A 27,701-nucleotide genomic window follows, 5' to 3' on the forward strand; every position below is an offset into this window, starting at 1 on the left:
TAAATATTTTTTTGTATAAATTTTCCTGCCCCTCACATTTTTTAATATCATAATCTATTTTTCCCTTTCCCAACGTCAATGTTCTTATAACTCTCCTCTACGGTTATCTATTACTACAAACGCCGTTTTAAAAATCAATTGTGTTTGATATCTACTTATGCATCCAGACCGGGGACAAAAAAAAAGTATTTCTAATAAAAGTCGTGCTTACAAATAGATAGAACGGGCCCTGAAATTGGCACCTCCTAAAGTAAAATTGTTAAAAAGCCCGATTCAGAATTTAGCCAAAATAACATTGTGTAAAGTCTCGAGATTTGGCAAATAGAGGTCCAAACCTTTCTGTCATCTATGATCGAAATCTCCAAACCTACATATATTATTATGGCTAAAAATTTTAGTGGTCGTTTTTAAGAATCGACTCGACGGGCTATTTTAAAAACCCTATTTCTGAATAGTTGCATATCTACGAAAAAAAATATAATCATTAAATTTTTTTTTAATTAGAAAATTATATATATTCTCTATACACTTTACAACATACATTATATCATGGCTCGAACAAATAACAAGTATATGTATTTTATAATTTATATTCGATCATGTTTGAATGAGTGACAGCGCAGAATCTAGATAAAGAAGATGCCCGTATATAAGGACCCCCACTTACAATTTATTCGCCAATTTTAAAGCTAACGTTAGTAACTACCCAATCGGCTTCGTTGTACGAATATTGTTCGCCATCAAATTCCTGTTCCGAGTTGATTCCCGTTTGCCAGTCAATTTTAACTTGTCCAAATCGGCGTAAATATTCGGGCTTGAGCGAAGCCTCTCTTATATCAACGTTACCGTTTTTATCTACCAAAATAACCGTCCTACATCGTGTTCCATAAACTCTTCCTAACTTTCCAAAATCTGAGTCGGAATTCTTCTCCTTTTGTTTTAAAAAAATTAATAAAAATTTTTAAAATATAGTAACAAAAATGTTTCTTCATATATATATATATAAGGTATATATTAGGTTCCCAAAATGGTACAATAAATATTTCAATATGTAATTTTCTTTTTGCTTTTATTATTAAAATTTTAGAGAAGTTGTCATTTGTGGTCATTATTTTATTTTTATTTAAATTAATCGACATTATATTATATCAATATTTTTTTTTAAAAATAAAAAGAAAATATTTGATATTTCAACAATTAAAATATTGTCATTAATCAGGGTTGTGAACCCGGTAAAAATTTTAGCCGGGTTCGGTTGAAATGCGTTCGGTTCGGGTTCGCGGGATTGGTTACGGATCCAACTCGGATTTTGGAATATTTAAATTATATATATTTTAAAAAAAGTATATATATAAATTTTGTCCCAAGATGGTAATACACAATAGAAAAAAATTTTGTTTTTATTATTAAAAATTTAACAATTGTTATTTGTGTCATTATTTCTAAAAAATATAAATATACGTCATCATGATATTATAGGATCTACCATTCTAAGTATTGACAGCTATCAATCATTAAAATATTAGTAAAATTACATTCACAATCAAGTAAAACCTAATTATTTTAATAATACTCACTTTATTTATTATACTGCTAGTTTCTTAATAAATTGGAAACGAAATAATATACGTTAAAAACACATAGTGGTTATATTTTTTATAATTAAAATAATGTATCTATTATTAATAATAATAAATAATCCTTATATCATTATGCCCAATCAAAATTTAACAATCTTTGATTGACATCTAATGGTTAAATAATATATTTGCGAAAATCTTATTATTGACAGTTTATGACACTAATATATATACTTTTAAGAGAATCTTCCATGTATTAATTGAATTAGAGATTATTTTTTAACTAATTTTTTTTATTCAGTCATTTAAATTCATTAAATCTTCGGTCTCCACTCTCTCTCTCATCCTTTAAAAATAGGATCATTCCATGTGAAATCAATCAAAAAAATGTCATTTTCGAAGAACACCTTGGAATCTGGGTATAACCATTTTTGATGCAAACAAAGTCATGTGTTAGCATCCCAACTAGCTTATATTTTTTTGAGATATCAAGGGTTCAGATTTTTTGAAAAATGACCATATTTTTACCCTTAATGGTCATTCAATTAAAGACCCACTAAAAAAATAATTACATTATCATAAATGACGATTCTATTAACAAAATGAAGTTTACTTATTTTGTTTTTAAATATGGCGGTCCTCTTCCATTTTTAGTAAAAAATTTAAGAATATGTCACTAATGACAATCCACATCTCGTCGTGCGAGTATTATAGTGGTCTATGTTCAACTTAAGTGATACAACTGTTTTAAATGAATCGGAATACAGTTTTTGCTTTCGTGGTAAAAATAGACAAAAAAACCCTAAAAAACAAAGAATATATTTTTTCCCATAGCACATACTATGTAATATATTGTTCTATTATTTAAAATGTTTTCACGTGATATTCTTAAATTTGTAAAAACATATTTATGGAATACTGTCATTTAAATTTGGAAAGAAAATAGTTACAACGGTAAGAGTCCGATATAGCGGAAGAACTAAACAGTGAAAAAGAGATATTTCGTCCATTTTTAGAGATTTTTTATAAAAAAAAGTTAATTTTAGCAATATCAATATCAATTTTGAAATTTACTATAAAAACTTTCTAGGAAATATCAGCGAAATTCCCAATTTTTCGCTATTTTGTTTTTCGTTGTATTGTAACTGAATTCATTTACCACATGTATTATTTATGGTATCTATCGGGCTGATCCATTTGACTTTGTTTTGTCATTAAGCCATTTCGCAACAATATTTCAAAAATTCATATAAGTTTTTGACTCAATATAACAGATTTTTGTGGGATATGGCAAAGGTGGTTTTAATTATATTTTTCATAATTAATATTTATATATATTTTTCTTAATAAAAGTTATTGGTTTTAATTATATTTTACATATAAATTGTAAATTAAATACACTTTTGATTAGATGTGCTATATGGTAATTTTTATTACACTTTTCTTTAAATGTAAAGTCATTCCATATCATAATTGTAATAATCTCCAATAATGATACCTTCTTCATATAAAAGATCAAAATATTACAAAAAATATAATTTATTATAAAAAAAATATCATTATCAACAAGCTTCAATAAATGATCCATCTACTAATTTTAAAATTTCGATAAAAAAAATTAATTTTGAAACCAAATATATAAAATCGAGCAAATTATTAATATTAGTCCATTAATATATTACACTTATTACAATGTTTTTATGACCCTTATACCATTTTCCTTAATTTTTTTTCTTTTCTTTAGCTTTCACCTTTTCTGATGGTAAGCTCCTTCAATATCTCTCTCCACTTTATGTTATCCATGTTATCTCTTTTATCTAATTTATACTGCAACTTTATGGCCCCATTGAAGTTTTGGCCTTCCTTTTTTAAGTACGCCTATCACTTCTCTCAACCTTATTTCCTATATAGTGTATAGGCCTTCTCATTGTGTGCCCACACCACCTAAGTCTCTTCGCCATTATGTTAGTCTTAATAGACACTAACTTCCTAGTATACTTATATTTCGCACCTTATCCTTTCTTGATAACCCAGCAATTATCCTCGGCATTCTCATCCCCCTTGTTTGTAGACTTCTCTCGTCTGATTCTTTAGTTGACCATGTTTCCGAACTATATGGAATAGTTGTTTGTACTATGATACTGTACGTTTTTCTCATCAATTTGTGTGGGATTCTTTTGTCAAAAAGCACTCCAGATAACTCCACTTTAACAACCCTTGATTAATTTTACTCTTTATTTCTTTCTCTATTGTGCCGTTTGTTTGTATAGTTGAGCCCAAAATTTGCAGCTTTCAATTGCCGTATCTGCCATTCATTTATATCAATGCTTTCTGTTTCATCTACTCCTATCACTATATGCTCCCTCTTTTCTCTGTTTACTTTCAGTCCGTGCTTTTCTAGGATATTTATCCAACTCACTAATCTTTCTTCCATTTCATCTTTGGATTTGGCATATCACAATATCATTTGCAAATATAATATTCCAAGGGACTGTTTGCTGTATAGACTGTGATAATACATCTATACTGTTATGAAGAGAAGTAGACCGATCCTTGATGAACATCCTCGGTTATTGTGAAATCAGTTCCAGTTGTGCTACGGATCATTGTTGTATGGCCCATGTACATATCCTGTATTATTCTTAAATATTTTTCTGGAACCTTTTTGTGGCGTAGCGCCCACCAGATAAGTTTTCTTGGGATTTTATAGAAGGCCTTTTCTAGATTGAAAAAAACCTTGTGTAACTTTTTGTTCTTTCCCTGTATTTTTCGCTCATTTGTCTAATTGCGTGGATTGCATCAGTCGTTGATCTTCCAGGCATAAAGCCAAACTGAGTCTTTTCTATTTCGATTAGCTCTGCCTCCATTTTTGAGGTATCTCTTCATTTCCCAATATTTTATTGTACAGATTTGTGAGATGTATTCAATCATCTCCTAGTGCTTTAAGGCTTTCTATTGGAATATCATCTGGACCCCTAATTTTATTGTTTTTAATATGCTTGAGGCATATGATTATTTCTTGTTCTATTATTGGTTGTATAAGGTTTTGACATGGGGAGTGTTCATTAAAGTTGAGAAGCTACTGAAAATATTCTTTCCATCTATTCATTATTTCTTTTCCCTTTATTATCAATTTACAATCTATAGTTTTGATTACTTTCGGAGCTCCGTTTATATCCCTAGAAATCTTTTCTCGCTATTTGACTAATCTTTACACTTTATTTTGCCCTTCTTTAGTATGAAGTTCTTCATACATGTCATCATATGCCATTGCTTTGGCCCTAGCTACCGCCTTTGTAGCTTATCTCTTGATTTTATCCTGTCATCTTGGTTTTTAAATTTGTACCATATTTTATATAGGGCTTTTTTCTCCTAAATAGTGGCTTGTACTTCTTCATTATCCCGATTTGTTGCCACCCCTTGTCAAGCCCAGTGTCGATTTGGCGGTGTCAATTAATCCCCTAATATTTTATAATATAGTTTTTAAAAAGATCAATATAATAAGGCTTATATAATTTAACTTATTTCATAACTCTTCACATTTTAATTAATAGAAGAAGAAAAAAAAATCAAGTTTTACCGTTCACATTGTATAAAATATTTCGTAGTTTTAAATGAACAATTTAAAAATATGGCAATAAAATAATGTCGCAACTCGGGTAATTGTTTAAAAAAAATATATTTATAATAAAATTATATCCTTATGGTTTTAAATCATACAAATTATTTAGCAAAATTTATTAGAATTGTTAAAATATTTTATTTAAGCTTAGACCACCAATCTATAATATCAAATTGAAATATACTATTTAAATCGTCTTAATTCTCCTATATTGAAATGGTTTTTTACTATTATCCTTTTTTGTTTTATATATATATAAATATATTTTGTTTTTTTCTATTTTTACTTACGGTAGGTTTTTATTTCCTTTTATTTTTTTTTCACGCAACATACATCAATTAAAAATTACAAAATAAAACATATCATAATCATTTTATTTCTTTTGCTTCCATTATATATTCACCAAAGACCTGCAAGCCCGGCCCGGCCGTATTTTAAATTTTTTAAAGATACCCGGGCCAGGCCTAATAAAATTTTTTTTAAATATATCCGGGCAGGGCCTAAAAATTTTTTTTTAAATATATCCGGGCCGGGCCTAAGATTTTTAAACCCGGGCCGGGCCTTAATATTTTTTATAAAAAATTTTACATTATGAGTTATTGGTTATAAGATTATATTATATTATAGTTATGATTAATATAATATTGGGTGATGGTTAACACTACCTAACACCCACAGATCGATCTAATTATTAATTTCCTGAAAGATACCGGAAAACTCCATTTTAAATTACTTACCTAGAAGTTAGACTTAGAACAGTTGTGTTAGAAGAATAGTTTAGAAGTGGATATATCCCATAAACAGATTTAAGTAATAAAAAATTCTATTTTGCTAATAATTTTATCTTATTGTAAAATTAAATTTAAACATTGATAAAATTTTCAGAATAAATGATTTCAAAATTTAAATTATTCTCTTAAAATAAAAATGTACATTGATATTTTTTAGCTTCATGTATTAGTTTATAAAATCTATTTCAAATTAGATTGAATCTTTTTGTAAATAATATAAAATTTTAATAACATACTTTTTCTTATAACTATAATATTCAGTTTAAATTTATTATAATAAATAAATATAATAATTTCAATCTACATTATTTAATAAATATTGATATTAGATATTTATAATCAATGTAAGATATAAATAATTAATTAATATTTATTATCATTAGAATTAGTGATACTCAATCAATTTTAAGCATTCAAGAAGCTAAAGTAAAAATTAATATTAAATATAAATCTTATAATTCATATCTAAATTTTTAGAATATTTCCAAAACAATCAATAAAAGGAATATCATGGCACAAAACACTAATGATATAATTGACAAAATTAAAAATAATATTTATTCTTTTAAAAATACTAATAATACTTTAAAATCTGATATTTGGACTAAATTTAAAATAATCATAGATAATAATAATAAAAAAAATATTGGCTATGTGCAATGCATAAATTGTTCAAATTTATTATCTTATAATTATAACCATGGTACATCACATTTAAAAAGACATAAATGTGATGGTAAATCCATGAAAATTAATAATTTTTTTTTACACCTGAAAAACCCACTTATAAATGTAATATGAAATATTTAAAACAAAAATTTATAGATCATTCCTTAACACTTTGCGCAAAAGATATTAGACCTTTCGAAATGATAGCTGGGAATGGGTTTCTTGAATTCAGCCAGGCTCTAGTCGATGTTGGGGCAACATAGGTAAAATAGATATCAACTCATTAATTTCACATCCCACCACTCTATCACGCCACCTTAAAGAAAAATGTAATAAAATAAGAACCATTTTGGTTGATACTATTGCCCCAGTAATCAAGAATCGATTTATGGCTGCTTCCACTGATATATGGTGCGATGACCATAAAAAGAACTCGTTTATAACAGTTAACATGCACTATATATTAGATGACTGGAAGTTAGTGAAGAGAAACCTATTTACCGCTAAATTTAAAGAAGTGTCTAAGACTAGCCAAGTAGTTAAGGATGAACTATTAAAAAATTTTCATAATTTTAGTTTTAACAATAACGATTTTATTAATATAATTTTTGTTACAGACCAAGGTAAAAATATTATAAAAGCATTGGAGTTAAATGAACGATTAAATTGTTCTTGTCATTTATTAAATACAATTTTAAGAAATTCATTTAACTCCAAATATTTGGAAAGTAATGCCCCATTAATAAAATCAACAATAGATAATACTAAAATATTAGTGGGGCATTTAAAACAAAGTAATAAATGCCAGCATTTAAAAGCCCTTTATCAAGATATAGAAGTCCGCTGGAACTCTAAATACAATATGCTCAATTCTGTTTATTCTCAAAATGAAGAAATTAAAAAAGTTCTTCTAGAACATGGGGGATCGGAAAAGTATTATATTATAGACTTTCCGATCCTTCAGGATCTAGTCAACATTCTTGAGAATTTTAACAGAGCTATTGTTGAGTTACAGTCGGACTCTTGTACTCTTTTTAAAGTGGTAATATGGTATTATGAACTTCTTGAAGTTTGTAATACCTTTCAAAGCGAAAAAAGAGAAATAAAATTGATATTACTTAATATAAAGCATTTTTTAATTGAAAAATTTGTTTTACACAAGTATCATTTTATTTCTCTTTTTCTCTGTCCCAAATTCAAACAATTACGTATGTTGTCAGGGACAGATCGCAAGATGACGGAAAACTATATAAAAGATTATATTAAATCACAAGAGGCTCAGGAAGTAAATGAAATACCATCGACCAGTCAAATTACGACTGTTGTTAAACAAACTGAATCGTTTTATGACAAATGGGGCGATGGTAATTCTGGTAATATGTCAATACCCGATGATGAATATTATAATTACATAAATAAAAAAATAGATGAAACATTTAAGGTGGATAATTTGTTAGAGTGGTGGGCTTCTCATCAAAGCGAATTCCCAATTTTAGCAAAATTGGCAAAACGGGTATTGGCTATTCCTGCTTCAAGTGCAAGCTGTGAGCGGAATTTTTCCACTACTGGAAGAATTCTTGAAGAAAGAAGAAGTAATCTTCAACCTGAAAAGGTAGATATGCTTCTCTTTCTTCATGATAATTTGTGAATTTTTAATATCTTTCTTGAGTATAGGGTTTCGTCAATCATGCTGGTTTTTTACTTTGCAAACTGTCAAATATTTATTGCATTTATTATATTTTACCTTGAGTCATGAAAGTTTTTTCTTATTTTTTTTTACAATATATTATATAATACAATTATCTTCTTTTGTTAAAATTTATATTATAAAATAAATTATATTAATATTGTGCAATTTGATTATATTTTCAAAATACTATTTATTATACATGCATTTTTTTAAATAGCGATTTATTTTTACTTTATAAATTAAATACAATATATTATATTCTCAAAATATTTTCCATTTTTATAAATTATATATTAGTTTTATTATTTTTAAATGCAATATAAAATATAGTATATGCTCAAAATATTATTACCATTTTTATGAATATTAGTTTTATTTTTATAAATGCAATATAAAATATAGTATATGCTCAAAATATCCATTTTTATAAATAACAGTTTTATAATTTTTATAAATTTAATATAATATTCTCAAAATATTAGCTTTTTACATGTATTTTTTAAATAAAAATTAAAAATCACAAATAGAATCTTTTATATTCAAAAATATTATTTGCACAAATTTTTTATAGTATCAATTTGTAATTAAATATCTGAATAAAATATGAAATATACTTATATCCGGGCTGGGCCTTAAATTTTAAATTCCGGGCCGGGCCGTAAAAAATTTTAAAAAAATATCAGGGCCGGGCCGGGACTAAAAATTTTAAAACCGGGCCGGGCCGTGCAAATGGTACCTCTGCAGGTTTCTGATATTCACTTTCTACCCCATCATCGTTATTCATCACAAAACAAAAATAAAAATAATAATAAATAATTTTTTTCCTTTTCGATAAAAAAAAACATAATAATAATAATTCTTTCCTTTTCGATAAAAAAACAATAATAATAATAATAAATAATAAACTTTCATAATGTTCCTCAATAATGTTCCTCGTTATTTCTTTCATAATATTCCTCGTTAATGTTCCTCGATATTGTTCCTCGACACGCCCCCTTTCAACAGACTCGATCCTCCAACTACTCCTCCCAGAGGCTACCCCACTCCGACTCCTCCACCACGATATCCAGCCATTCTCCCAGCTCCTCTACATCATCCAACACCGCCACCAGGTCTTGCCATTCTTCAGTTACTTCTACTCCTGTACTATCTCCTACCTGTTCTGATTCCGCGGTCCTATCTCCCCCCGTAATACCATTCTGTCCCTCACTCTCATCCGTAAGATCAATTATCGGCCATATCTTTGGTTCCTCGCTAGCTGCCGGCTCGATCCGCTTCCCTCCTTCTGATCTCCTTGTTCCCCTGACTTCGGCGACCGGTCTAGATTCGTCGCTCGTTTCCCGGATTTCGGCGCCCTGTCCGTATTCCTCGCTCGTTCCTTGCTCCTGCTCCGTGCTTTGCCCCAAAACGACTGCTATCTGCCGCGTAGGCACTTCCTCTACCGTTGGGCGCATCTATTTCCCCCCGTCCTCTGCCAATTCCAGGGGCAGCTATATTGAATATGCCCTCGCTCTTGACACCAATAACACCGTCTATCGTCCCTCACTCGTCTCATTGTACTGCGCCCGCTTCTCCGTCCATTCCCCCTACTCCCTCGCCCTGTCCCTCGGGATCGCATCCTGAATACTATTTCATAGTTCCCGTAAATCGAGCTTCTGGACAAACTCAGAGCGTGATTAGGATTCATTTGATTATTCACCTAAAGCGCCCAACGGTAGAGGAAGTGCCTACGCGGCAGATAGCAGTCGTTTTAGGGCAAAGCACGGAGCAGGAGCAAGGAACGAGCGAGGAATACGGACAGGGCGCCGAAATCCGGGAAACGAGCGACGAATCTAGACCGGTCGCCGAAGTCAGGGGAACAAGGAGATCAGAAGGAGGGAAGCGGATCGAGCCGGCAGCTAGCGAGGAACCAAAGATATGGCCGATAATTGATCTTACGGATGAGAGTGAGGGACTGAATGGTATTACGGGGGGAGATAGGACCGCGGAATCAGAACAGGTAGGAGATAGTACAGGAGTAGAAGTAACTGAAGAATGGCAAGACCTGGTGGCGGTGTTGGATGATGTAGAGGAGCTGGGAGAATGGCTGGATATCGTGGTGGAGGAGTCGGAGGGGGGTAGCCTCTGGGAGGAGTAGTTGGAGGATCGAGTCTGTTGAAAGGGGGCGTGTCGAGGAACAATATCGAGGAACATTAACGAGGAATATTATGAAAGAAATAACGAGGAACATTATTGAGGAACATTATGAAAGTTTATTATTTATTATTATTTTTTTTTTATCGAAAAGGAAAGAATTATTATTATTATGTTTTTTTTTATCGAAAAGGAAAAAAATTATTTATTATTATTTTTATTTTTGTTTTGTGATGAATAACGATGATGGGGTAGAAAGTGAATATCAGAAACCTGCAGAGCTGATATTTTTTTAAAAAAATTTTTAAGGCCCGGCCCGGAATTTAAAATTTAAGGCCCGGCCCGGATATAAGTATATTTCATATTTTATTCAGATATTTAATTACAAATTGATACTATAAAAAATTTGTGCAAATAATATTTTTGAATATAAAAGATTCTATTTGTGATTTTTAATTTTTATTTAAAAAATACATGTAATAAGCTAATATTTTGAGAATATTATATTAAATTTATAAAAATTATAAAACTGTTATTTATAAAAATGGATATTTTGAGCATATACTATATTTTATATTGCATTTATAAAAATAAAACTAATATTCATAAAAATGGTAATAATATTTTGAGCATATACTATATTTTATATTGCATATAAAAATAATAAAACTAATATATAATTTATAAAAATGGAAAATATTTTGAGAATATAATATATTGTATTTAATTTATAAAGTAAAAATAAATCGCTATTTAAAAAAATGCATGTATAATAAATAGTATTTTGAAAATATAATCAAATTGCACAATATTAATATAATTTATTTTATAATATAAATTTTAACAAAAGAAGATAATTGTATTATATAATATATTGTAAAAAAAAATAAGAAAAAACTTTCATGACTCAAGGTAAAATATAATAAATGCAATAAATATTTGACAGTTTGCAAAGTAAAAAACCAGCATGATTGACGAAACCCTATACTCAAGAAAGATATTAAAAATTCACAAATTATCATGAAGAAAGAGAAGCATATCTACCTTTTCAGGTTGAAGATTACTTCTTCTTTCTTCAAGAATTCTTCCAGTAGTGGAAAAATTCCGCTCACAGCTTGCACTTGAAGCAGGAATAGCCAATACCCGTTTTGCCAATTTTGCTAAAATTGGGAATTCGCTTTGATGAGAAGCCCACCACTCTAACAAATTATCCACCTTAAATGTTTCATCTATTTTTTTATTTATGTAATTATAATATTCATCATCGGGTATTGACATATTACCAGAATTACCATCGCCCCATTTGTCATAAAACGATTCAGTTTGTTTAACAACAGTCGTAATTTGACTGGTCGATGGTATTTCATTTACTTCCTGAGCCTCTTGTGATTTAATATAATCTTTTATATAGTTTTCCGTCATCTTGCGATCTGTCCCTGACAACATACGTAATTGTTTGAATTTGGGACAGAGAAAAAGAGAAATAAAATGATACTTGTGTAAAACAAATTTTTCAATTAAAAAATGCTTTATATTAAGTAATATCAATTTTATTTCTCTTTTTTCGCTTTGAAAGGTATTACAAACTTCAAGAAGTTCATAATACCATATTACCACTTTAAAAAGAGTACAAGAGTCCGACTGTAACTCAACAATAGCTCTGTTAAAATTCTCAAGAATGTTGACTAGATCCTGAAGGATCGGAAAGTCTATAATATAATACTTTTCCGATCCCCCATGTTCTAGAAGAACTTTTTTAATTTCTTCATTTTGAGAATAAACAGAATTGAGCATATTGTATTTAGAGTTCCAGCGGACTTCTATATCTTGATAAAGGGCTTTTAAATGCTGGCATTTATTACTTTGTTTTAAATGCCCCACTAATATTTTAGTATTATCTATTGTTGATTTTATTAATGGGGCATTACTTTCCAAATATTTGGAGTTAAATGAATTTCTTAAAATTGTATTTAATAAATGACAAGAACAATTTAATCGTTCATTTAACTCCAATGCTTTTATAATATTTTTACCTTGGTCTGTAACAAAAATTATATTAATAAAATCGTTATTGTTAAAACTAAAATTATGAAAATTTTTTAATAGTTCATCCTTAACTACTTGGCTAGTCTTAGACACTTCTTTAAATTTAGCGGTAAATAGGTTTCTCTTCACTAACTTCCAGTCATCTAATATATAGTGCATGTTAACTGTTATAAACGAGTTCTTTTTATGGTCATCGCACCATATATCAGTGGAAGCAGCCATAAATCGATTCTTGATTACTGGGGCAATAGTATCAACCAAAATGGTTCTTATTTTATTACATTTTTCTTTAAGGTGGCGTGATAGAGTGGTGGGATGTGAAATTAATGAGTTGATATCTATTTTACCTATGTTGCCCCAACATCGACTAGAGCCTGGCTGAATTCAAGAAACCCATTCCCAGCTATCATTTCGAAAGGTCTAATATCTTTTGCGCAAAGTGTTAAGGAATGATCTATAAATTTTTGTTTTAAATATTTCATATTACATTTATAAGTGGGTTTTTCAGGTGTAAAAAAAAATTATTAATTTTCATGGATTTACCATCACATTTATGTCTTTTTAAATGTGATGTACCATGGTTATAATTATAAGATAATAAATTTGAACAATTTATGCATTGCACATAGCCAATATTTTTTTTATTATTATTATCTATGATTATTTTAAATTTAGTCCAAATATCAGATTTTAAAGTATTATTAGTATTTTTAAAAGAATAAATATTATTTTTAATTTTGTCAATTATATCATTAGTGTTTTGTGCCATGATATTCCTTTTATTGATTGTTTTGGAAATATTCTAAAAATTTAGATATGAATTATAAGATTTATATTTAATATTAATTTTTACTTTAGCTTCTTGAATGCTTAAAATTGATTGAGTATCACTAATTCTAATGATAATAAATATTAATTAATTATTTATATCTTACATTGATTATAAATATCTAATATCAATATTTATTAAATAATGTAGATTGAAATTATTATATTTATTTATTATAATAAATTTAAACTGAATATTATAGTTATAAGAAAAAATATGTTATTAAAATTTTATATTATTTACAAAAAGATTCAATCTAATTTGAAATAGATTTTATAAACTAATACATGAAGCTAAAAAATATCAATGTACATTTTTATTTTAAGAGAATAATTTAAATTTTGAAATCATTTATTCTGAAAATTTTATCAATGTTTAAATTTAATTTTACAATAAGATAAAATTATTAGCAAAATAGAATTTTTTATTACTTAAATCTGTTTATGGGATATATCCACTTCTAAACTATTCTTCTAACACAACTGTTCTAAGTCTAACTTCTAGGTAAGTAATTTAAAATGGAGTTTTCCGGTATCTTTCAGGAAATTAATAATTAGATCGATCTGTGGGTGTTAGGTAGTGTTAACCATCACCCAATATTATATTAATCATAACTATAATATAATATAATCTTATAACCAATAACTCATAATGTAAAATTTTTTATAAAAAATATTAAGGCCCGGCCCGGGTTTAAAAATCTTAGGCCCGGCCCGGATATATTTAAAAAAAAATTTTTAGGCCCTGCCCGGATATGTTTAAAAAAAATTTTTTTAGGCCTGGCCCGGGTATATTTAAAAAATTTAAAATACGGCCGGGCCGGCTTGCAGGTCTTTGGTGAATATATAATGGAAGCAAAAGAAATAAAATGATTATGATATGTTTTATTTTGTAATTTTTAATTGATGTATGTTGCGTGAAAAAAAAATAAAAGGAAATAAAAACCTACCGTAAGTAAAAATAGTAAAAAACCATTTCAATATAGGATATTTTGGCGAATCAATGAAAATAATCTACCTAATCAAAAATTCTACCATTACGTGATGCTTTAAATTAAAAAAAAATAAAATAATCAAATTAAAAAGAATTTGATGAGTGCTGTTCAAAATGTCAACCATAGTCAAGTGTCACCTAATCACTAGGAGGGTTTACATGAGACACTTATGTGGACCCCCTTCCAAGCAATTCATTATTTTTATTTTATATTCCATTAAACGCAACTTACACACCCTACATCACTTAGGATAAACGAATATGGAGGCAAATTGTTCCCATCCCAAACCAGATTAAAACGGCTGATCAGGAGTGACATCCAATCACGGCAACGATAAAATGGCATATAATTGTTTACAATCTTCTTTTTAATAAAAAAAACAAATAAATAAAATAGTAAATTACCTTGCCTACGTTTTTAGCACCCTCATCAGGTATTATATAATCGTTAATGAAAGGCTGGACAAAGATGGCGGATTTTGAGCTAATTTCTTTCGCGGTAAAATTGTATTCCTCCGATAATTCTTTTTCGAAAACGGGATCTGGACACCTATTTTTTTTATAAACACAACATTTAAAAAAAATATAGAAGCTACGTCAAAATAGTAATCGAATCAATCATTTGCCCCCTTAATATTGACTAAAAATTACTTACTTATTTAATGATATTGGCATTTAAGATTGACGTGAATACATTTATTATTATATTTTTTAGTGATATTGATATTTTTGACTGACGTTTAAATATTAAATATAATAAATTTAGTGATATTGACATTTTTGATCGACGTGTAAAAATTAAATATAATGATATTGACTTTGACACATATATGTGTCATACCACATTAATAAGTATAAATATAAAGTATATACAGTTAAAATGACTAAAACTATAAAAAATTTAACAAATCAATGATTTTTATATAATAGATTTTACTACCTTTGCTCTAACAGGTTTTGATTGTAACTCATTGGTAGTTTTATCAAATCTTGTATTACACCTTCGACAAGTGTCACAAGAATTAATAAATTTTACTACATGATCTTTCATATTTGGCCACGAGAAGCTAAAATATAATATTGAAATTTTTATTTTTACCTATCACTACAAAAGTGGGGTTAATAATACCCCACGGCTTTTATAATCTTGGTAATAAAAAAAGCCTTAAGAAATTTTGACCTAGTTTTTATAGTAGTTTAATATTTTGTTAAAAGGAATATATCTACCAAATTTCAAGATAAGTGATTTGATATTTTTTAAAATATTTGCAATTTGTTGAGCTAGGGGTAGTTACTTACGAAATTTTTTTTATCCAAATTTTTTTAATTAATATATATTATTGTATATTACAAACTAATATACAAAGTTGTAAAGCCAAAAAAAAATTCTTATGGACTGAATCCAATATATTCGAATTTAAAATTTTTCATTTTTATATTTGTGACCCAAAATTTTATACTATTTTTTTTTCTTGTGGAGCTAAATACTATAAAACGAGCATATGGAAAATTTAGTATCGTCAAGTTTGGAAGTATTTTCTGTTTAATATTTATAACATTTTATATAGGTGAAGTAGATTGTGAGTCAAGTGATGATTATTTATATGACAGTAATCACAATTCGGAAACAGAGGAAGATAATATAAATAGTGAAGAGTGTGAAGATAATTATAAATATTGTTACAGTTACAGTAAAATATGCTATCTTTTAATAAGTTATATAAAAAAATTAAGGTAAAGATTGTAAAATAAAATGGAATAAGGAATGCCTTCCTCAACAAAGAACTAGATCCCATAATATAATTTCTTGTTTGCCAGGGGTTAAATCACATGCAAAAATACCTCAACAATTATTACAGATTTAATTTTAAAAAACACAAATCAAAAGATTGCTCTTCAAAAAGATGACTCTATTTAGCATACTAAAATGGATGAAAATGAATTTAATGCTCTGGTTGATTTGCTAACGATAGCCGGTGTTGTTTATAAATCAAACTATCAAAATATAAGAGATTTACAGAATAAGGATGGATTTGGTAATACATTTAGATATAGCATGAATATAAATAGATTCCAATTTCTATTGAAAGTTCTAAGATTTGACAATATGAATACAAGTGATACAAGGAAAGCAAATGATAAAGCAACACATATTAGAGAAATTTTTAATGATAATTGCAATAATTCTTATACTGTTGGACAATATGTTACTATTGATGAAATGCTTCCTGCATTTAAGTGCAAGTATCCATTCAGGCAATATATGCCAAATAAGCCATCAAAATATGGTCTTAAAATCTATGCTCTATTGGATTCTAGGACTTTTTATACATTAAAAACAGAATTATATGCTGGTAATCAGCCAGAAGGACCTTATAAATTGCCAAATAAACCATTTGAAATAGTTGAAAGATTTATTCAAAAAATTTCAAGGACTAATAGAAATATTAAAACTGACAATTGGTTTACAAGCTATGAATTAGCCAATCATTTGTTAAATTCTCATTTCTTAACCTTAGTAATAACTATAAAAAACAGATACCTGCTTTATTTTTTGATAAAAAAAAGAGTTATAAACCAAAGTTTATTTGTATTTAAAATACAACTCTAGTTTCATACATACCTAAAAAGTATAAAAATGTAGTGCTGCTTTCTACACTACATTAAGAACACTACATTATGATAAAAAAAATTGATGCATCAACTGGTGACTTAAAAAAACCTAAGAAAGAAAGTATCTCTTTTCTCTTTTATAACATTTTATAATTTAACAAAAACTGGAGTTGATGTAATTGATAACTATGCTCCATATATTTTATATTGAGAAAATCGAATAGATGGCCCTTTAGCATTTTTTATACAATGGTATATATATCCATAATAAATGCACTCATCTTTTATAAAGCTAAATAAATTGAACATGAAAAGATATAAATTTATAAAATTATTAACAATAGAGCTCATTAATCCATATATGAACAAAAGATATGAGAATTCTCATTATAATAACAACATTGGGGGTGTTCTCAATATTACTGATGAAAAACCTACTACATCAAATAAAAAAGGAAGATTCTACGATTGCCCAAGGGTAGACAAAGAACAACCTTTATTTCTTCAAATTGTTCAAAATTTATTTGTAAAGATCATATGAATACATTTTGTCGTGATGTTATTGTAAAAATTTACATGATATTTTGATGATTAATATTTTGATATTTGATATTTTTTTTATAAAATTTATGTAATTATCATTATTCAACATTGAATTAATAAAAATATATAATAAAATTTGCATTTTTTAAATTTTTTGGTGATAACACTATAATTAAAAGGTCTCAAAAAAATTTTATTTCAGCAACTTTAGGAAAATTTGCAAAACTTTATTTTAGAAGTAACTATTAATCTAAGATTTTTTATTTATTATCTTCAATAATTTCTTAATATATATTCAAAATTTTAGATCTCGAACTTTAATATGTTCTGAGATATAGCTAATCAAAATTTGGGATAAAATAGACCCCACCTTTGTAGTTAAGGGAGTTTTTTCCAACTTTGTAGTGGAGGGTTAAATTAGATACTATTTTTTTTTCTTGTGGATCAAATAATAAAACTCTTATGGACAAAAACATGAATTTGTGAAATATTGGAAGAATTTATTTAAACACAATCAAAATATTTTACTTATCAGCCAATTTTTTATGGGTCTTGTTAATACCAAAATGGCCAGCAGGTGGAATTGCTTCAATATTATTATCACAACCACTGTAAACTGTTTTAATGAGTTCTTTTCTTCTAGTAGGGTTCATTATAACTTCCCCATTGTGTGTATGGTGAAATAATTTATGAAAGTGTATTCTAAATTTGGAGGCTTTAACACGCAAATTTTTTCTCACCGTTGTTGCCTGCTAAACGAATTGGATATTTTTTTATATAATATGAAGTTTTTTATTTCTTCATAATCTAAAAAAGTTATATAAAATTTAAATATTTAATTTACTAACTTCATATCAATTGTTATTTAGGAAATAAGGTGGATCCTATCCTATCCTATCATACACTGGTGAGACATCCCACAATTAAGTAGGTACTCAACCACCCCATAGAGGGCGTATCCAGTGCAGTGAATTTGCATTCATTGTTGGCAGAAAATTTACCCTACTGTCTGGGTCCGTTTAATTAAAGAGGAATAACGGTACCTCTCGTGGAAGCCAGGAACCACAAATTTTGATAGTAATTTACCCTACTACCAAAGCCCGTTTAATTAAAGAGGAATAACGGTACGTCTCGTGGATAAGCAGACATCCACAAAAAAAAATGTCAGTAATTTGCCCTACTAACAGAGGCCCGTTTAATTTAAGAGGAATTACGATACCTCTCACGGAACAGCAGGCATCCGTTAATAATGAAATTATTATAAGAAAGAGAAAAAAGAGAAAAATAAGAGGAAAGAGAAGAAAAAAGAGAAAAATAAGAGGAAAGAGAAGAAAGAAGATAAAAAGATGTGAGGTATTGAATTTAATTAGACACATGATATTTAAATAACTTTATTTAAATTTTATCAATTATAAAAAAAAAAATAAGAAATAAATAAATAATATAATAATATAATGTACAATAATATTAATTTAATTATATATAAGTGGATAAATATAGTTTAGATAAATAAATGAAAAAAGGAAAAAAAGTTAAGGGAAAAAAATTAATCAAGAATGGCTTGGTTAAGCCAAAATTTTAGATCTGTTTTGTTTTGAGAGATATTAATGAGAAATAAGTTGCTGACATTGTTAATTTTCAAGATGTACAAAATATGACCAAACCAAGAATTATGATATAGATAATATTGTTTTTTATTTTTAGATTTGGATGATTTATATAAAATGGCATCTGAGATGGTACTATGATGTTCATGTCTTAAAGAATGGCAAAAAAGTTCAATTTTTCTGTAAGTTAAAAGTCTGTATAAGGGAAGGATATTACAAGTATTAAGAAGACTAAAATTGGAAATAATTAAAGGATATTTAATATTTAAAATATTTCTTAGGGATTTATTTAGAGGTTTGTGTTTTTTTGAGATGGGATCTGGTGTTATCCCATGTCTCTATTCCATAGGTTAATGATGGGAGAATATAGGATTTGAATATTTGAATTTTAAATTTGTTGGAAATAAGGTTGGCCAAAATTTGTTGAGAGAGTAAAATTTTTTTGTAGCTTTGGATAATGCAGATGAAAAATTTGGATTGACTGAACCTTTGAAATTGATTGAAATACCAAGATAATTTATTGAGTTATTGAAATTGATAATTTTGTTATTAAATAAGAAATGTTGAACTTTAGGCGAGGATGATAGAAAAAGGTTTTATTACGATTGATTTTTAAATTCATTAATTGTAGATTAGAAGTTATTGTTGATAAAATGTGATTAATATAATTTAGATCTTCAGTGATAATACATACATCAGCATAGCATAACCAATCAACATTTTGAAAGTTACAGTTATGAATTAAATTACTAATTAATAGATTAAAAAGATAAGGAGAAAGTGGACATCCTTGTTTAATGCCACATTTAGGCTTGAAAAAGGAGGAACTGAGATTGTTATGTTTAATATTAGTTAGACTGTTTTAATAGATAGACATAATGATTTTAATAAAGTGATGATTGATATTATATTTAAAAAGAATTTTCCATAAAAATTCATGACTAATTGAATCAAAAGCTTTGGAGATATCTATAAAGATCATAAAGGTATCGATTTTAAAAAACCTTTCTACCAATCACAATGAAGACATTTATTATTAAAGACTCCTTTATTAAATTTACCTCCAATTTCATTTAATGATAGAATTGCCAGCATAACACTAAATTCTAAAGGAAAAAAAATACATCTCATAAATATTTATGCTCCAGCAAAACCCTCTGAATACCCTACCTTCATATCATCTTTGACTAGTCACCTTAAGCAGATTAACTCTAATCACTTTATCATAATAGGAGGTGATTTTAATATGAGAATTGGTAATGAAAATACTAATAACATTGTAGGCCATGCAGCTCTATCTCAAAATACAAATAATAATGGAAAATTGATAATCTGTAATAAATTCAATTTAAAAATTATCAACACTTTTTTTAAACAGAAAAACAACAATTACTATACCTTCTTCAAAAATAATTCATCTTTCAATTAGACTTTTTTATTACTAGCAGAAAGAGGTCATCATTTATCCAAAATTTCTCCATCTCAAATGAATTTGATTTTCTTTCGGACCATCGTCCCATTTTTATAAAACTTTTTAAATTTTTATGGCATATCCTTTTTAAATACAAAATTAACCCTCATTTTATTAAAATTATTATTTTCATTTATGAAAATAGCCTAATTAACATTAAACATAATAATTTAACTTCCCCTTTCTTTAAAATTAAATGTGGCATCAAACAAGGTTGTCCCCTCTCCCCTTATTTTTTTAATTTATTAATTAGTGATTTAATAAATTCTTGCAACTTCAACAATGTTGATTGGTTATGTTACGCTGATGATATTTGTATTATCACAGAAGATTTCAATTACATTGAACACATTCTGACTCAATATCCTCCAATCTTCAATGTATGTATCTCAAAATTAATTTCAACAAAACCATAATTTTATCCTCATCTCCTAAATTTCAATATTTATCTTTTAATAATAAAATTATTCAATTCAAAAACTCTTTAAACTATCTTGGTATTACTATAAATTCTAAGGGTTCAGTTAACCCTAATATTTCATCCGCTATCTCTAAAGCAACAAAAAAATATTACTCCCTCAATAAATTTTGGAATTCAAAACTTATTTCAAATAAATTTAAAATTCAAGTCTTCAAATCATTCATTCTCTCTTCATTAACATATGGTAATGAAACATGGGACAATACCAGATCCAATTTATATAAAACTCAAATCTTTATAAATAAATCCGAAACATTTTAAATATTAAATATCCTTATATTATTTCTAATTTTAACCTTTTAAACACCTGTAATATTTTTCCCCTCTATAGACTTCTCACATATAGAAAAATTGAACTTCTCTGCCACACTCTCAGGCATTATCAACATAATACCATCTCAGACGCAATCTACTATAAATCCACTAAAACAAAAAACAATATTACCTATATCATAATTCTTGGTATGGCCATATCCTATATATTTTAAAACTCAACAATGTGAGTAATCTCTTCTTATTCAACACATCTCAAAATAAATCAGATCTAAAATTTTGGCTAAATCAGGCCATTCTTGATTAATTTTTCCTTTTATTTATTAATCCATTAATATATATATAAATATTATTTCATATTTTTTATATATAATTATATTATTAATATTGTACTTTTATCCTGTTATCAATATTTGTAATAAACAATTTAAAAAAAAAAAAAAAATTTTAATCAAAAAACCAAATTTCTCTATTCTCCTTTATTTCCATACCTCCTTCCTTCCTCTATTATTATCTCTATTTATTTCTAGACACCCTCTACGTGATGGTGAAATACCCACTTAATTATGGGATATCTCCCCAGTGTATAATATGTTATAATATTTTATTAATCTATCTTTAGGCTTATAAATTAAAGTTTTGCTTATAAGTCATGAATTCAACAATTTCATTTTCAACCACACTATATTCCTTAAATATTTACTTAGTGCTTACATACATTTTTTATGACATGAAAAAGCCTAACTTCTACTCTTCTGAATCAAAACTCTAGTAAATTCTTTCAAATACTTGGATAATGTTTGGATAACTAATGAAACCCCTTTTAATTGCTGAGGATTATACACAACCAATAATATATCTCTGTCAAGTTATTACTTTTACTCATTAATTTTTTATTTTTTCTAGATTCAAAGAAACAAACTCTCTTCTTCTTTTACTAAATTTATTTCATTTAATTCATTATAACTTAATCCTTTCTTATTTTCTCCAATTCTTTACCTAAACTACTATAAAACTTAACAAATATCATTATAATTTCATTTATTTATCTTTCATTTCAACTAATTTCCTTCAATAATTTATTTTTTATATATTAATCTTATTAACTTAATTTAAACAAAATAATATAAATCAACATTTAATATAATTACAACTTCCTCCTTAAATAAAACTTAACACTAATTCTCTTTTAAAACTCAATTTCATAAATATTTTATTATTCATCATTTTCTTGTCTGCTTATTGCTTTTTAATTTTCCAAATATCATCTGCTTATTTTTGCCCCTTTTTCAAATTTATCTTACAATCTACTTTAAAATTTATATTATGCCAATTTCTAAAATCTAACAATCTACTCCTACAACTTTCCTAGCCTACCTTCAAAAACAACTATACTCAGGAAATTCCTGATCAATATGATATTAACATTATTTTAACTCAAAAATCTCTTATTACCAATAATACAAAAAAAGAAAACAAAAAATAAATAAATTACAAATTATAAAAACTAACTCTTCTTCCTTTACTCCTTCACCCCCCCCCCTCCTCCTTTTTTCTAATACATATTCCTATCTTATCTTATAATAAAAAACATTATTTACAATGTGGATCCTGGCTTATCCACGAGTGGTACCCGTCATCCCACTCAAATTAAACGAGACCCTGACAGTAGGGTAAATTACTGTCAACTTTGTGGATCCTAACTTATCTACGAGTGGTACCCGTCATCCCACTCAAATTAAACGGGACCCAGACAGTAGGGTAAATTTTCTGCCAAACGGTGAATGCAAATTCACTGCACTGGAGACGCCCTCTATGGGGTGGTGGAGTGCTCACTTAATTGTGGGATGTCTCCCCAGTGTATAATATGATATGATATGATTTATTTCCGAAATGACAATTAATAATGAAGTAAATTAAATATTTAAATTTTATATAACCTTTTTAGATTATAAAGAAATTAAAAACTTCATATTGTACCAAATATACCCCATCCGTTTATCAAAAAATGATGGTGAGAGGAGAGGTTTACTATGCGCAATGATAAATTATATCACCATACACACAATGGTGAAGTCATAATGAACATTACTAGAAGAATAAAACTTATTAAAACAGTTCACAGTGGCTGTGATAATAATATCGAAGCAATTTCACTTGCTGGCCATTTTAGCATTAACAAGACCCATAAAAAAATTGGCTGGTAAGCAAAATATTTTGAATTGTGTTTAAATAAATTCTTCCAATATTTCATAAATTCATGTTTTACTAATGTTTATTAAACCACTACACATGTGGAAAAATCTCACGTAACTACAAAGGTAGATTCTATTTTAAGTCAAATTTTAATGTTATGCAAATTTTCCTAAAGTTGTTTATATAAAATTTTTGAGACCTTTCGTTAATTATAGTATTAACATCAAAAAAAATTAAAGAAAAATGCAAATTTTATTATATATTTTATTAAATCAATGTTGAATAATGGTAATTACATAAATTTTGAAAAGAAAATATCAAAAAAAAATATTAATCATCAAATATCATGTAATTTTTGTAATAACATTCATGACAAAATGTATGCATATAATCTTTACAAATGAATTTTGAACAATTTAAATAAATAAATGTTGTTTTTTTTGTCTTTCATCCTTAGACAATCATAACATCTTGGTAAATCTAAATATATTTATACCAAATCCATCCTTATTCCATAAATCTCTTATATTTTGATGGTTTAAACACCAGCTATTAACAAACCAACCAAAGCATTAAATTCATTTTCATCCATTTTTGCATTTTGAATAGATTCTTCATTTTTTTTAATGAACTCAATCTTTTGATTTGTATATTTTATAACTAAAACTGTAATAAGAACTGAGATAAATAATTTAAAGCTTTCAAGAGGTGATTTTCCTTTTTTTGCATCTGATTTAACTCCCAGCAAACAAGAAATTATGTTATGAGATCTGGATTTTTGGAGGAAGACACTCCTTATTCCATTTAGTTTTGTCATCTTTACCTTAATTTTGTTATATAACTTGTTAAATGCTAGCATATTTTAATGTAACAATATTTATAGCAATCTTCACACTCATCACTATCTACATTATCCTTCTCTTTTTCCGAATTGTGATTGTTGTCATATAAATAGTTATCACTTGACTTACAAGGCAGAGCTGATGGAGGGGTTTCTGGGAGAACCAGTTGACTCTTAATTGGAAAGAACAGGCATGGTCCAAAATGTCACTTTCGGAACAGCAGTGGAGATAAATGACAACTATGCTTCAGACATATATTATCATTCATACTATCTATAAATGGGCTTATTATACACCAATTAAAACTTTACATAAAAAAATTTAATGTAAATATATAATTAAGAAATTATTGCAAGCATTATGACTGTATAATAAATTTTTAATCTTGTTTATATCGCATATTTATATCACATATCATATTCACATAATATATCTTATTTATAACATCATATATATATATTCATATTTTGTACCTTATTCACATCATATATACATATATTCATATCGTGAATCTTATTTACATTGCTTATCTTATTAACATCATATATCTTATTTATATCGGGATATTTTTTTAAAGATGTTATATCTGATATTTATATATTAAGTTTTGACCTTTTTCAAGTTATAAAAAAATCTATAAATTTTGTAAAGAGAATAAAAAATTGTCATAAAGTCAATAAATAAGTGAATAATTTTTATAATGAGTAAAATCATGAAATAAGTTAGTATTTTTTATAAGGAGTAATACATGTCAGTCAAGAATGTCAATATCATTAAATAAGTAATTTTTATAAGGAGTAAAACATGTCAGTTAAAAATTTAAATATCATATTTTTTATATTAAATTTTTACACGCCAGTCAGAAATGTCAATAACACTAAATTTAGTATATTTAATTTTTACATGTCAGTTAAAATTATCAATATCACAAATTTATTATATTTAATATTTACACGTCAGTCTAAAATGTAAAACTAATATCATATTAAATTTATGCAAGTCAATCGAAAATGTCAATATCACTAAATAAGTGAGTAATTTTCATACAGAGTAAAAATAGTACGTTGCACCAGCTATCCATATATCTATGAAATATAATTATAAAGCCTTTAATTATCACGGTAATTCACGAGAAAATATTGTCAACTGTTGCCATTATCATATTTGTAGATAGGGGTCTAGAAGATCTGTAATTGTATATCCTCCTCCTACCAAATCTGGTTTGTTAGCATTGTCATCGAAAATCAATTAGATTTTTTGATGGATCAACACTTTTTCCTATTAGGTTGATAATAGTTTCAATTCAGCTTCAAATGATTTTTTGTTGAAAAGGGAACCAGATGAGCTGTCATAGTTTCAGATTTACAGTTCAGATCTAACCAAGTGAGGGAGCTTTATTCCCACTAAAAAATGGGTCTTTAATCCAATTTTTTTTATAACATTACCAATGGTTTACTAAATTTTTGACTCTTTTAGAAAATTAAATTTATAGTCTCAATGGGCTTTTTTTATATTAATTTTATCATCATTTTACAGAACTCTTATCAATGCCAGTTTATTTCTGGTGCCATATTAACTTAATGTCAGTAGGAATTGCTTAATCTTAATTAAGCAAAATAAAATATATCAACTATACCTAGTGTTACCTGATCTCTTCTAGCTATCTGTATGACATCATGGTCCGATTGTCAGATCCAAGCAAAAACAGATTGGAAAAGATACAAGTTTACTATGAATTACTTTTTAATTAATGTGCATTGATTATTTAATAACACTTTAAAATAGCTCATTCATCGTTTACTTTTTTCACATTTTTCAAGGTAATTTAATTTAATAGAATTTTTATTTTTAGAAATGAAATCATAGATGATGAATATATTATTGAATCTCCATCTTCTGGGGGTGAAAGAAAAACTATTGATTTAGAAAGTAGTAATAGTTAAAAAAACTAATCATATTTAAATTTGAAAGATGTTAGAGAATTATACAAATTTTTAGAAAAAGCACAAAAAAATTATTTCCATATTAATACTTAAAGGTTTATAGCTATTTTTATATAAGAATAATATATTATTAAAATAAATTTTAAATGTAAGTATACTTTAGATGATCTAGAAGAAGTTCATTCATTAATGAAGCAAGGATTTGATCTTTATTCCCAAAATTAGTTGTTATGTCATAATCATTAAAAAGTATCTTTTCAAATATTTTTTTAGCTCTTAGCAATTTTGACCATTTTGGTTTAGAATTTGATTTATTTTTCAGCAAGGATGTTTCAGGATATTTTGAATTGCCAAAGCAATATATATCAGGCATAAGATTAATAAATTTTGAATGCTTCATATGTGTTTCATTATTATAGTAATATAAACCAGAATAATATGATGTATCTGAATTTTGCTGCTTAAAATTAAGTGAATTAATTTTATAAGGAAATGATGATGTACCTATGAGATGAAATGGTTGATTATAATATTTTTCATTAAATAATTTTTCGCATTTCATAATGCTGTTCTTATCGGGGTCTACATCTGCCAAAAAATCATTGACAATAAAGCCTCTTTTAGTATTTTTATTTAAGATTTCAGGTAAATTTATATAAATATTAGGTTTTCTCTTGGTAGGTATATTCAATATAGTGGCTATTTTCCCATTTTTTTTAGAAATTCCAAGCCATGTGCCTCCTTCTTTATCTATAGTAGTATCAATCCCTATAAAAAGTGAAGTAAAAAAATATTAAAAATAATCCTTTTTAAAAAACCTGAGATAATATCTGAATTTGAATACATCGATATAGGCTTTGAAGGTCTATCAAAGTATTCATCTCGATTATGAGCGAAAATAAATATATAGTTTGATTTTGTTTTTGAAGGTTCATAATAAATTAAACTTATGCACATGACAGGAAACTGAGAATGGATAGGTAAACTGAGGACAGACAGGTACATTTATTTTTATTTTATGATTGATTGATTTTAAATTTAATTTAAATTGTTATTATAGCCTTAAATGATATATTTCGTTTAAATTGTTTTTTTTATAATACGTATATATATATATATATTTACCTTATTTTATATATATTTTTAATATCATTTTTAGTTTTAGAATAAAATATATATAACTTAAAACCAGTTTTTCTCACCACCGTTATTGTTGTATAACATGGTGCCCCGGAATGATAACTCACAATGATATATAAAAAAATCTCATATATTTATTATGTCTGGGAAGGAGAATTATTAAACTTAATATCAAACTAGACGAATCAATCATGGATATGAATTGTTATAAATGGAAATGATTACTAAAATTGGGTATA

At 27.1% G+C, this 27,701-nt stretch overlaps 1 protein-coding gene across 3 annotated transcripts; it reads right to left on the minus strand.

Moving 5' to 3' along the window:
• Positions 1–544: 544 nt before the first annotated feature.
• Positions 545–27,277, minus strand: LOC135931942 (uncharacterized). Of its 3 annotated transcripts, none has more exons than XM_065469260.1 (6): positions 27,141–27,277; positions 26,827–27,090; positions 26,481–26,779; positions 14,759–14,903; positions 14,586–14,714; positions 545–931 (listed from the first exon to the last, which is right to left on the minus strand). In XM_065469260.1, exons 3-6 carry the CDS (start codon positions 26,720–26,722, stop codon positions 671–673), a joined length of 777 nt encoding a protein of 258 aa, XP_065325332.1. In that variant the 5' UTR covers positions 26,723–26,779; positions 26,827–27,090; positions 27,141–27,277; the 3' UTR covers positions 545–670. The 3 variants fall into 3 exon arrangements, with proteins under 3 accessions (XP_065325332.1, XP_065325333.1, XP_065325334.1); XM_065469261.1 differs by having other exon boundaries at positions 26,481–26,782; XM_065469262.1 differs by lacking the exon at positions 14,586–14,714.
• Between the last annotated feature and the right edge of the window lie 424 nt (positions 27,278–27,701).

This window comes from Gordionus sp. m RMFG-2023, chromosome 1 (genome assembly GCF_954871325.1).
Source record: "Gordionus sp. m RMFG-2023 chromosome 1, tfGorSpeb1-WG-v2, whole genome shotgun sequence".
In the NCBI taxonomy this organism is placed as follows: Eukaryota; Metazoa; Nematomorpha; class Gordioida; order Chordodea; family Parachordodidae; genus Gordionus; species Gordionus sp. m RMFG-2023.

Coding starts and splice junctions, on each gene's coding strand:
- LOC135931942 (XM_065469260.1), bottom strand. CDS start 26,722: ATGAAGCATTCAAAATTTATTAATCTTATGCCTGATATATATTGCTTT. Junction 14,904..26,480: donor CTTCTTCTAGATCATCTAAA/GTATACTTACAT, acceptor TAAAAAAAATAG/GTGTCCAGATCCCGTTTTCG. Junction 14,715..14,758: donor GTGCTAAAAACGTAGGCAAG/GTAATTTACTAT, acceptor ATTAAAAAGAAG/ATTGTAAACAATTATATGCC.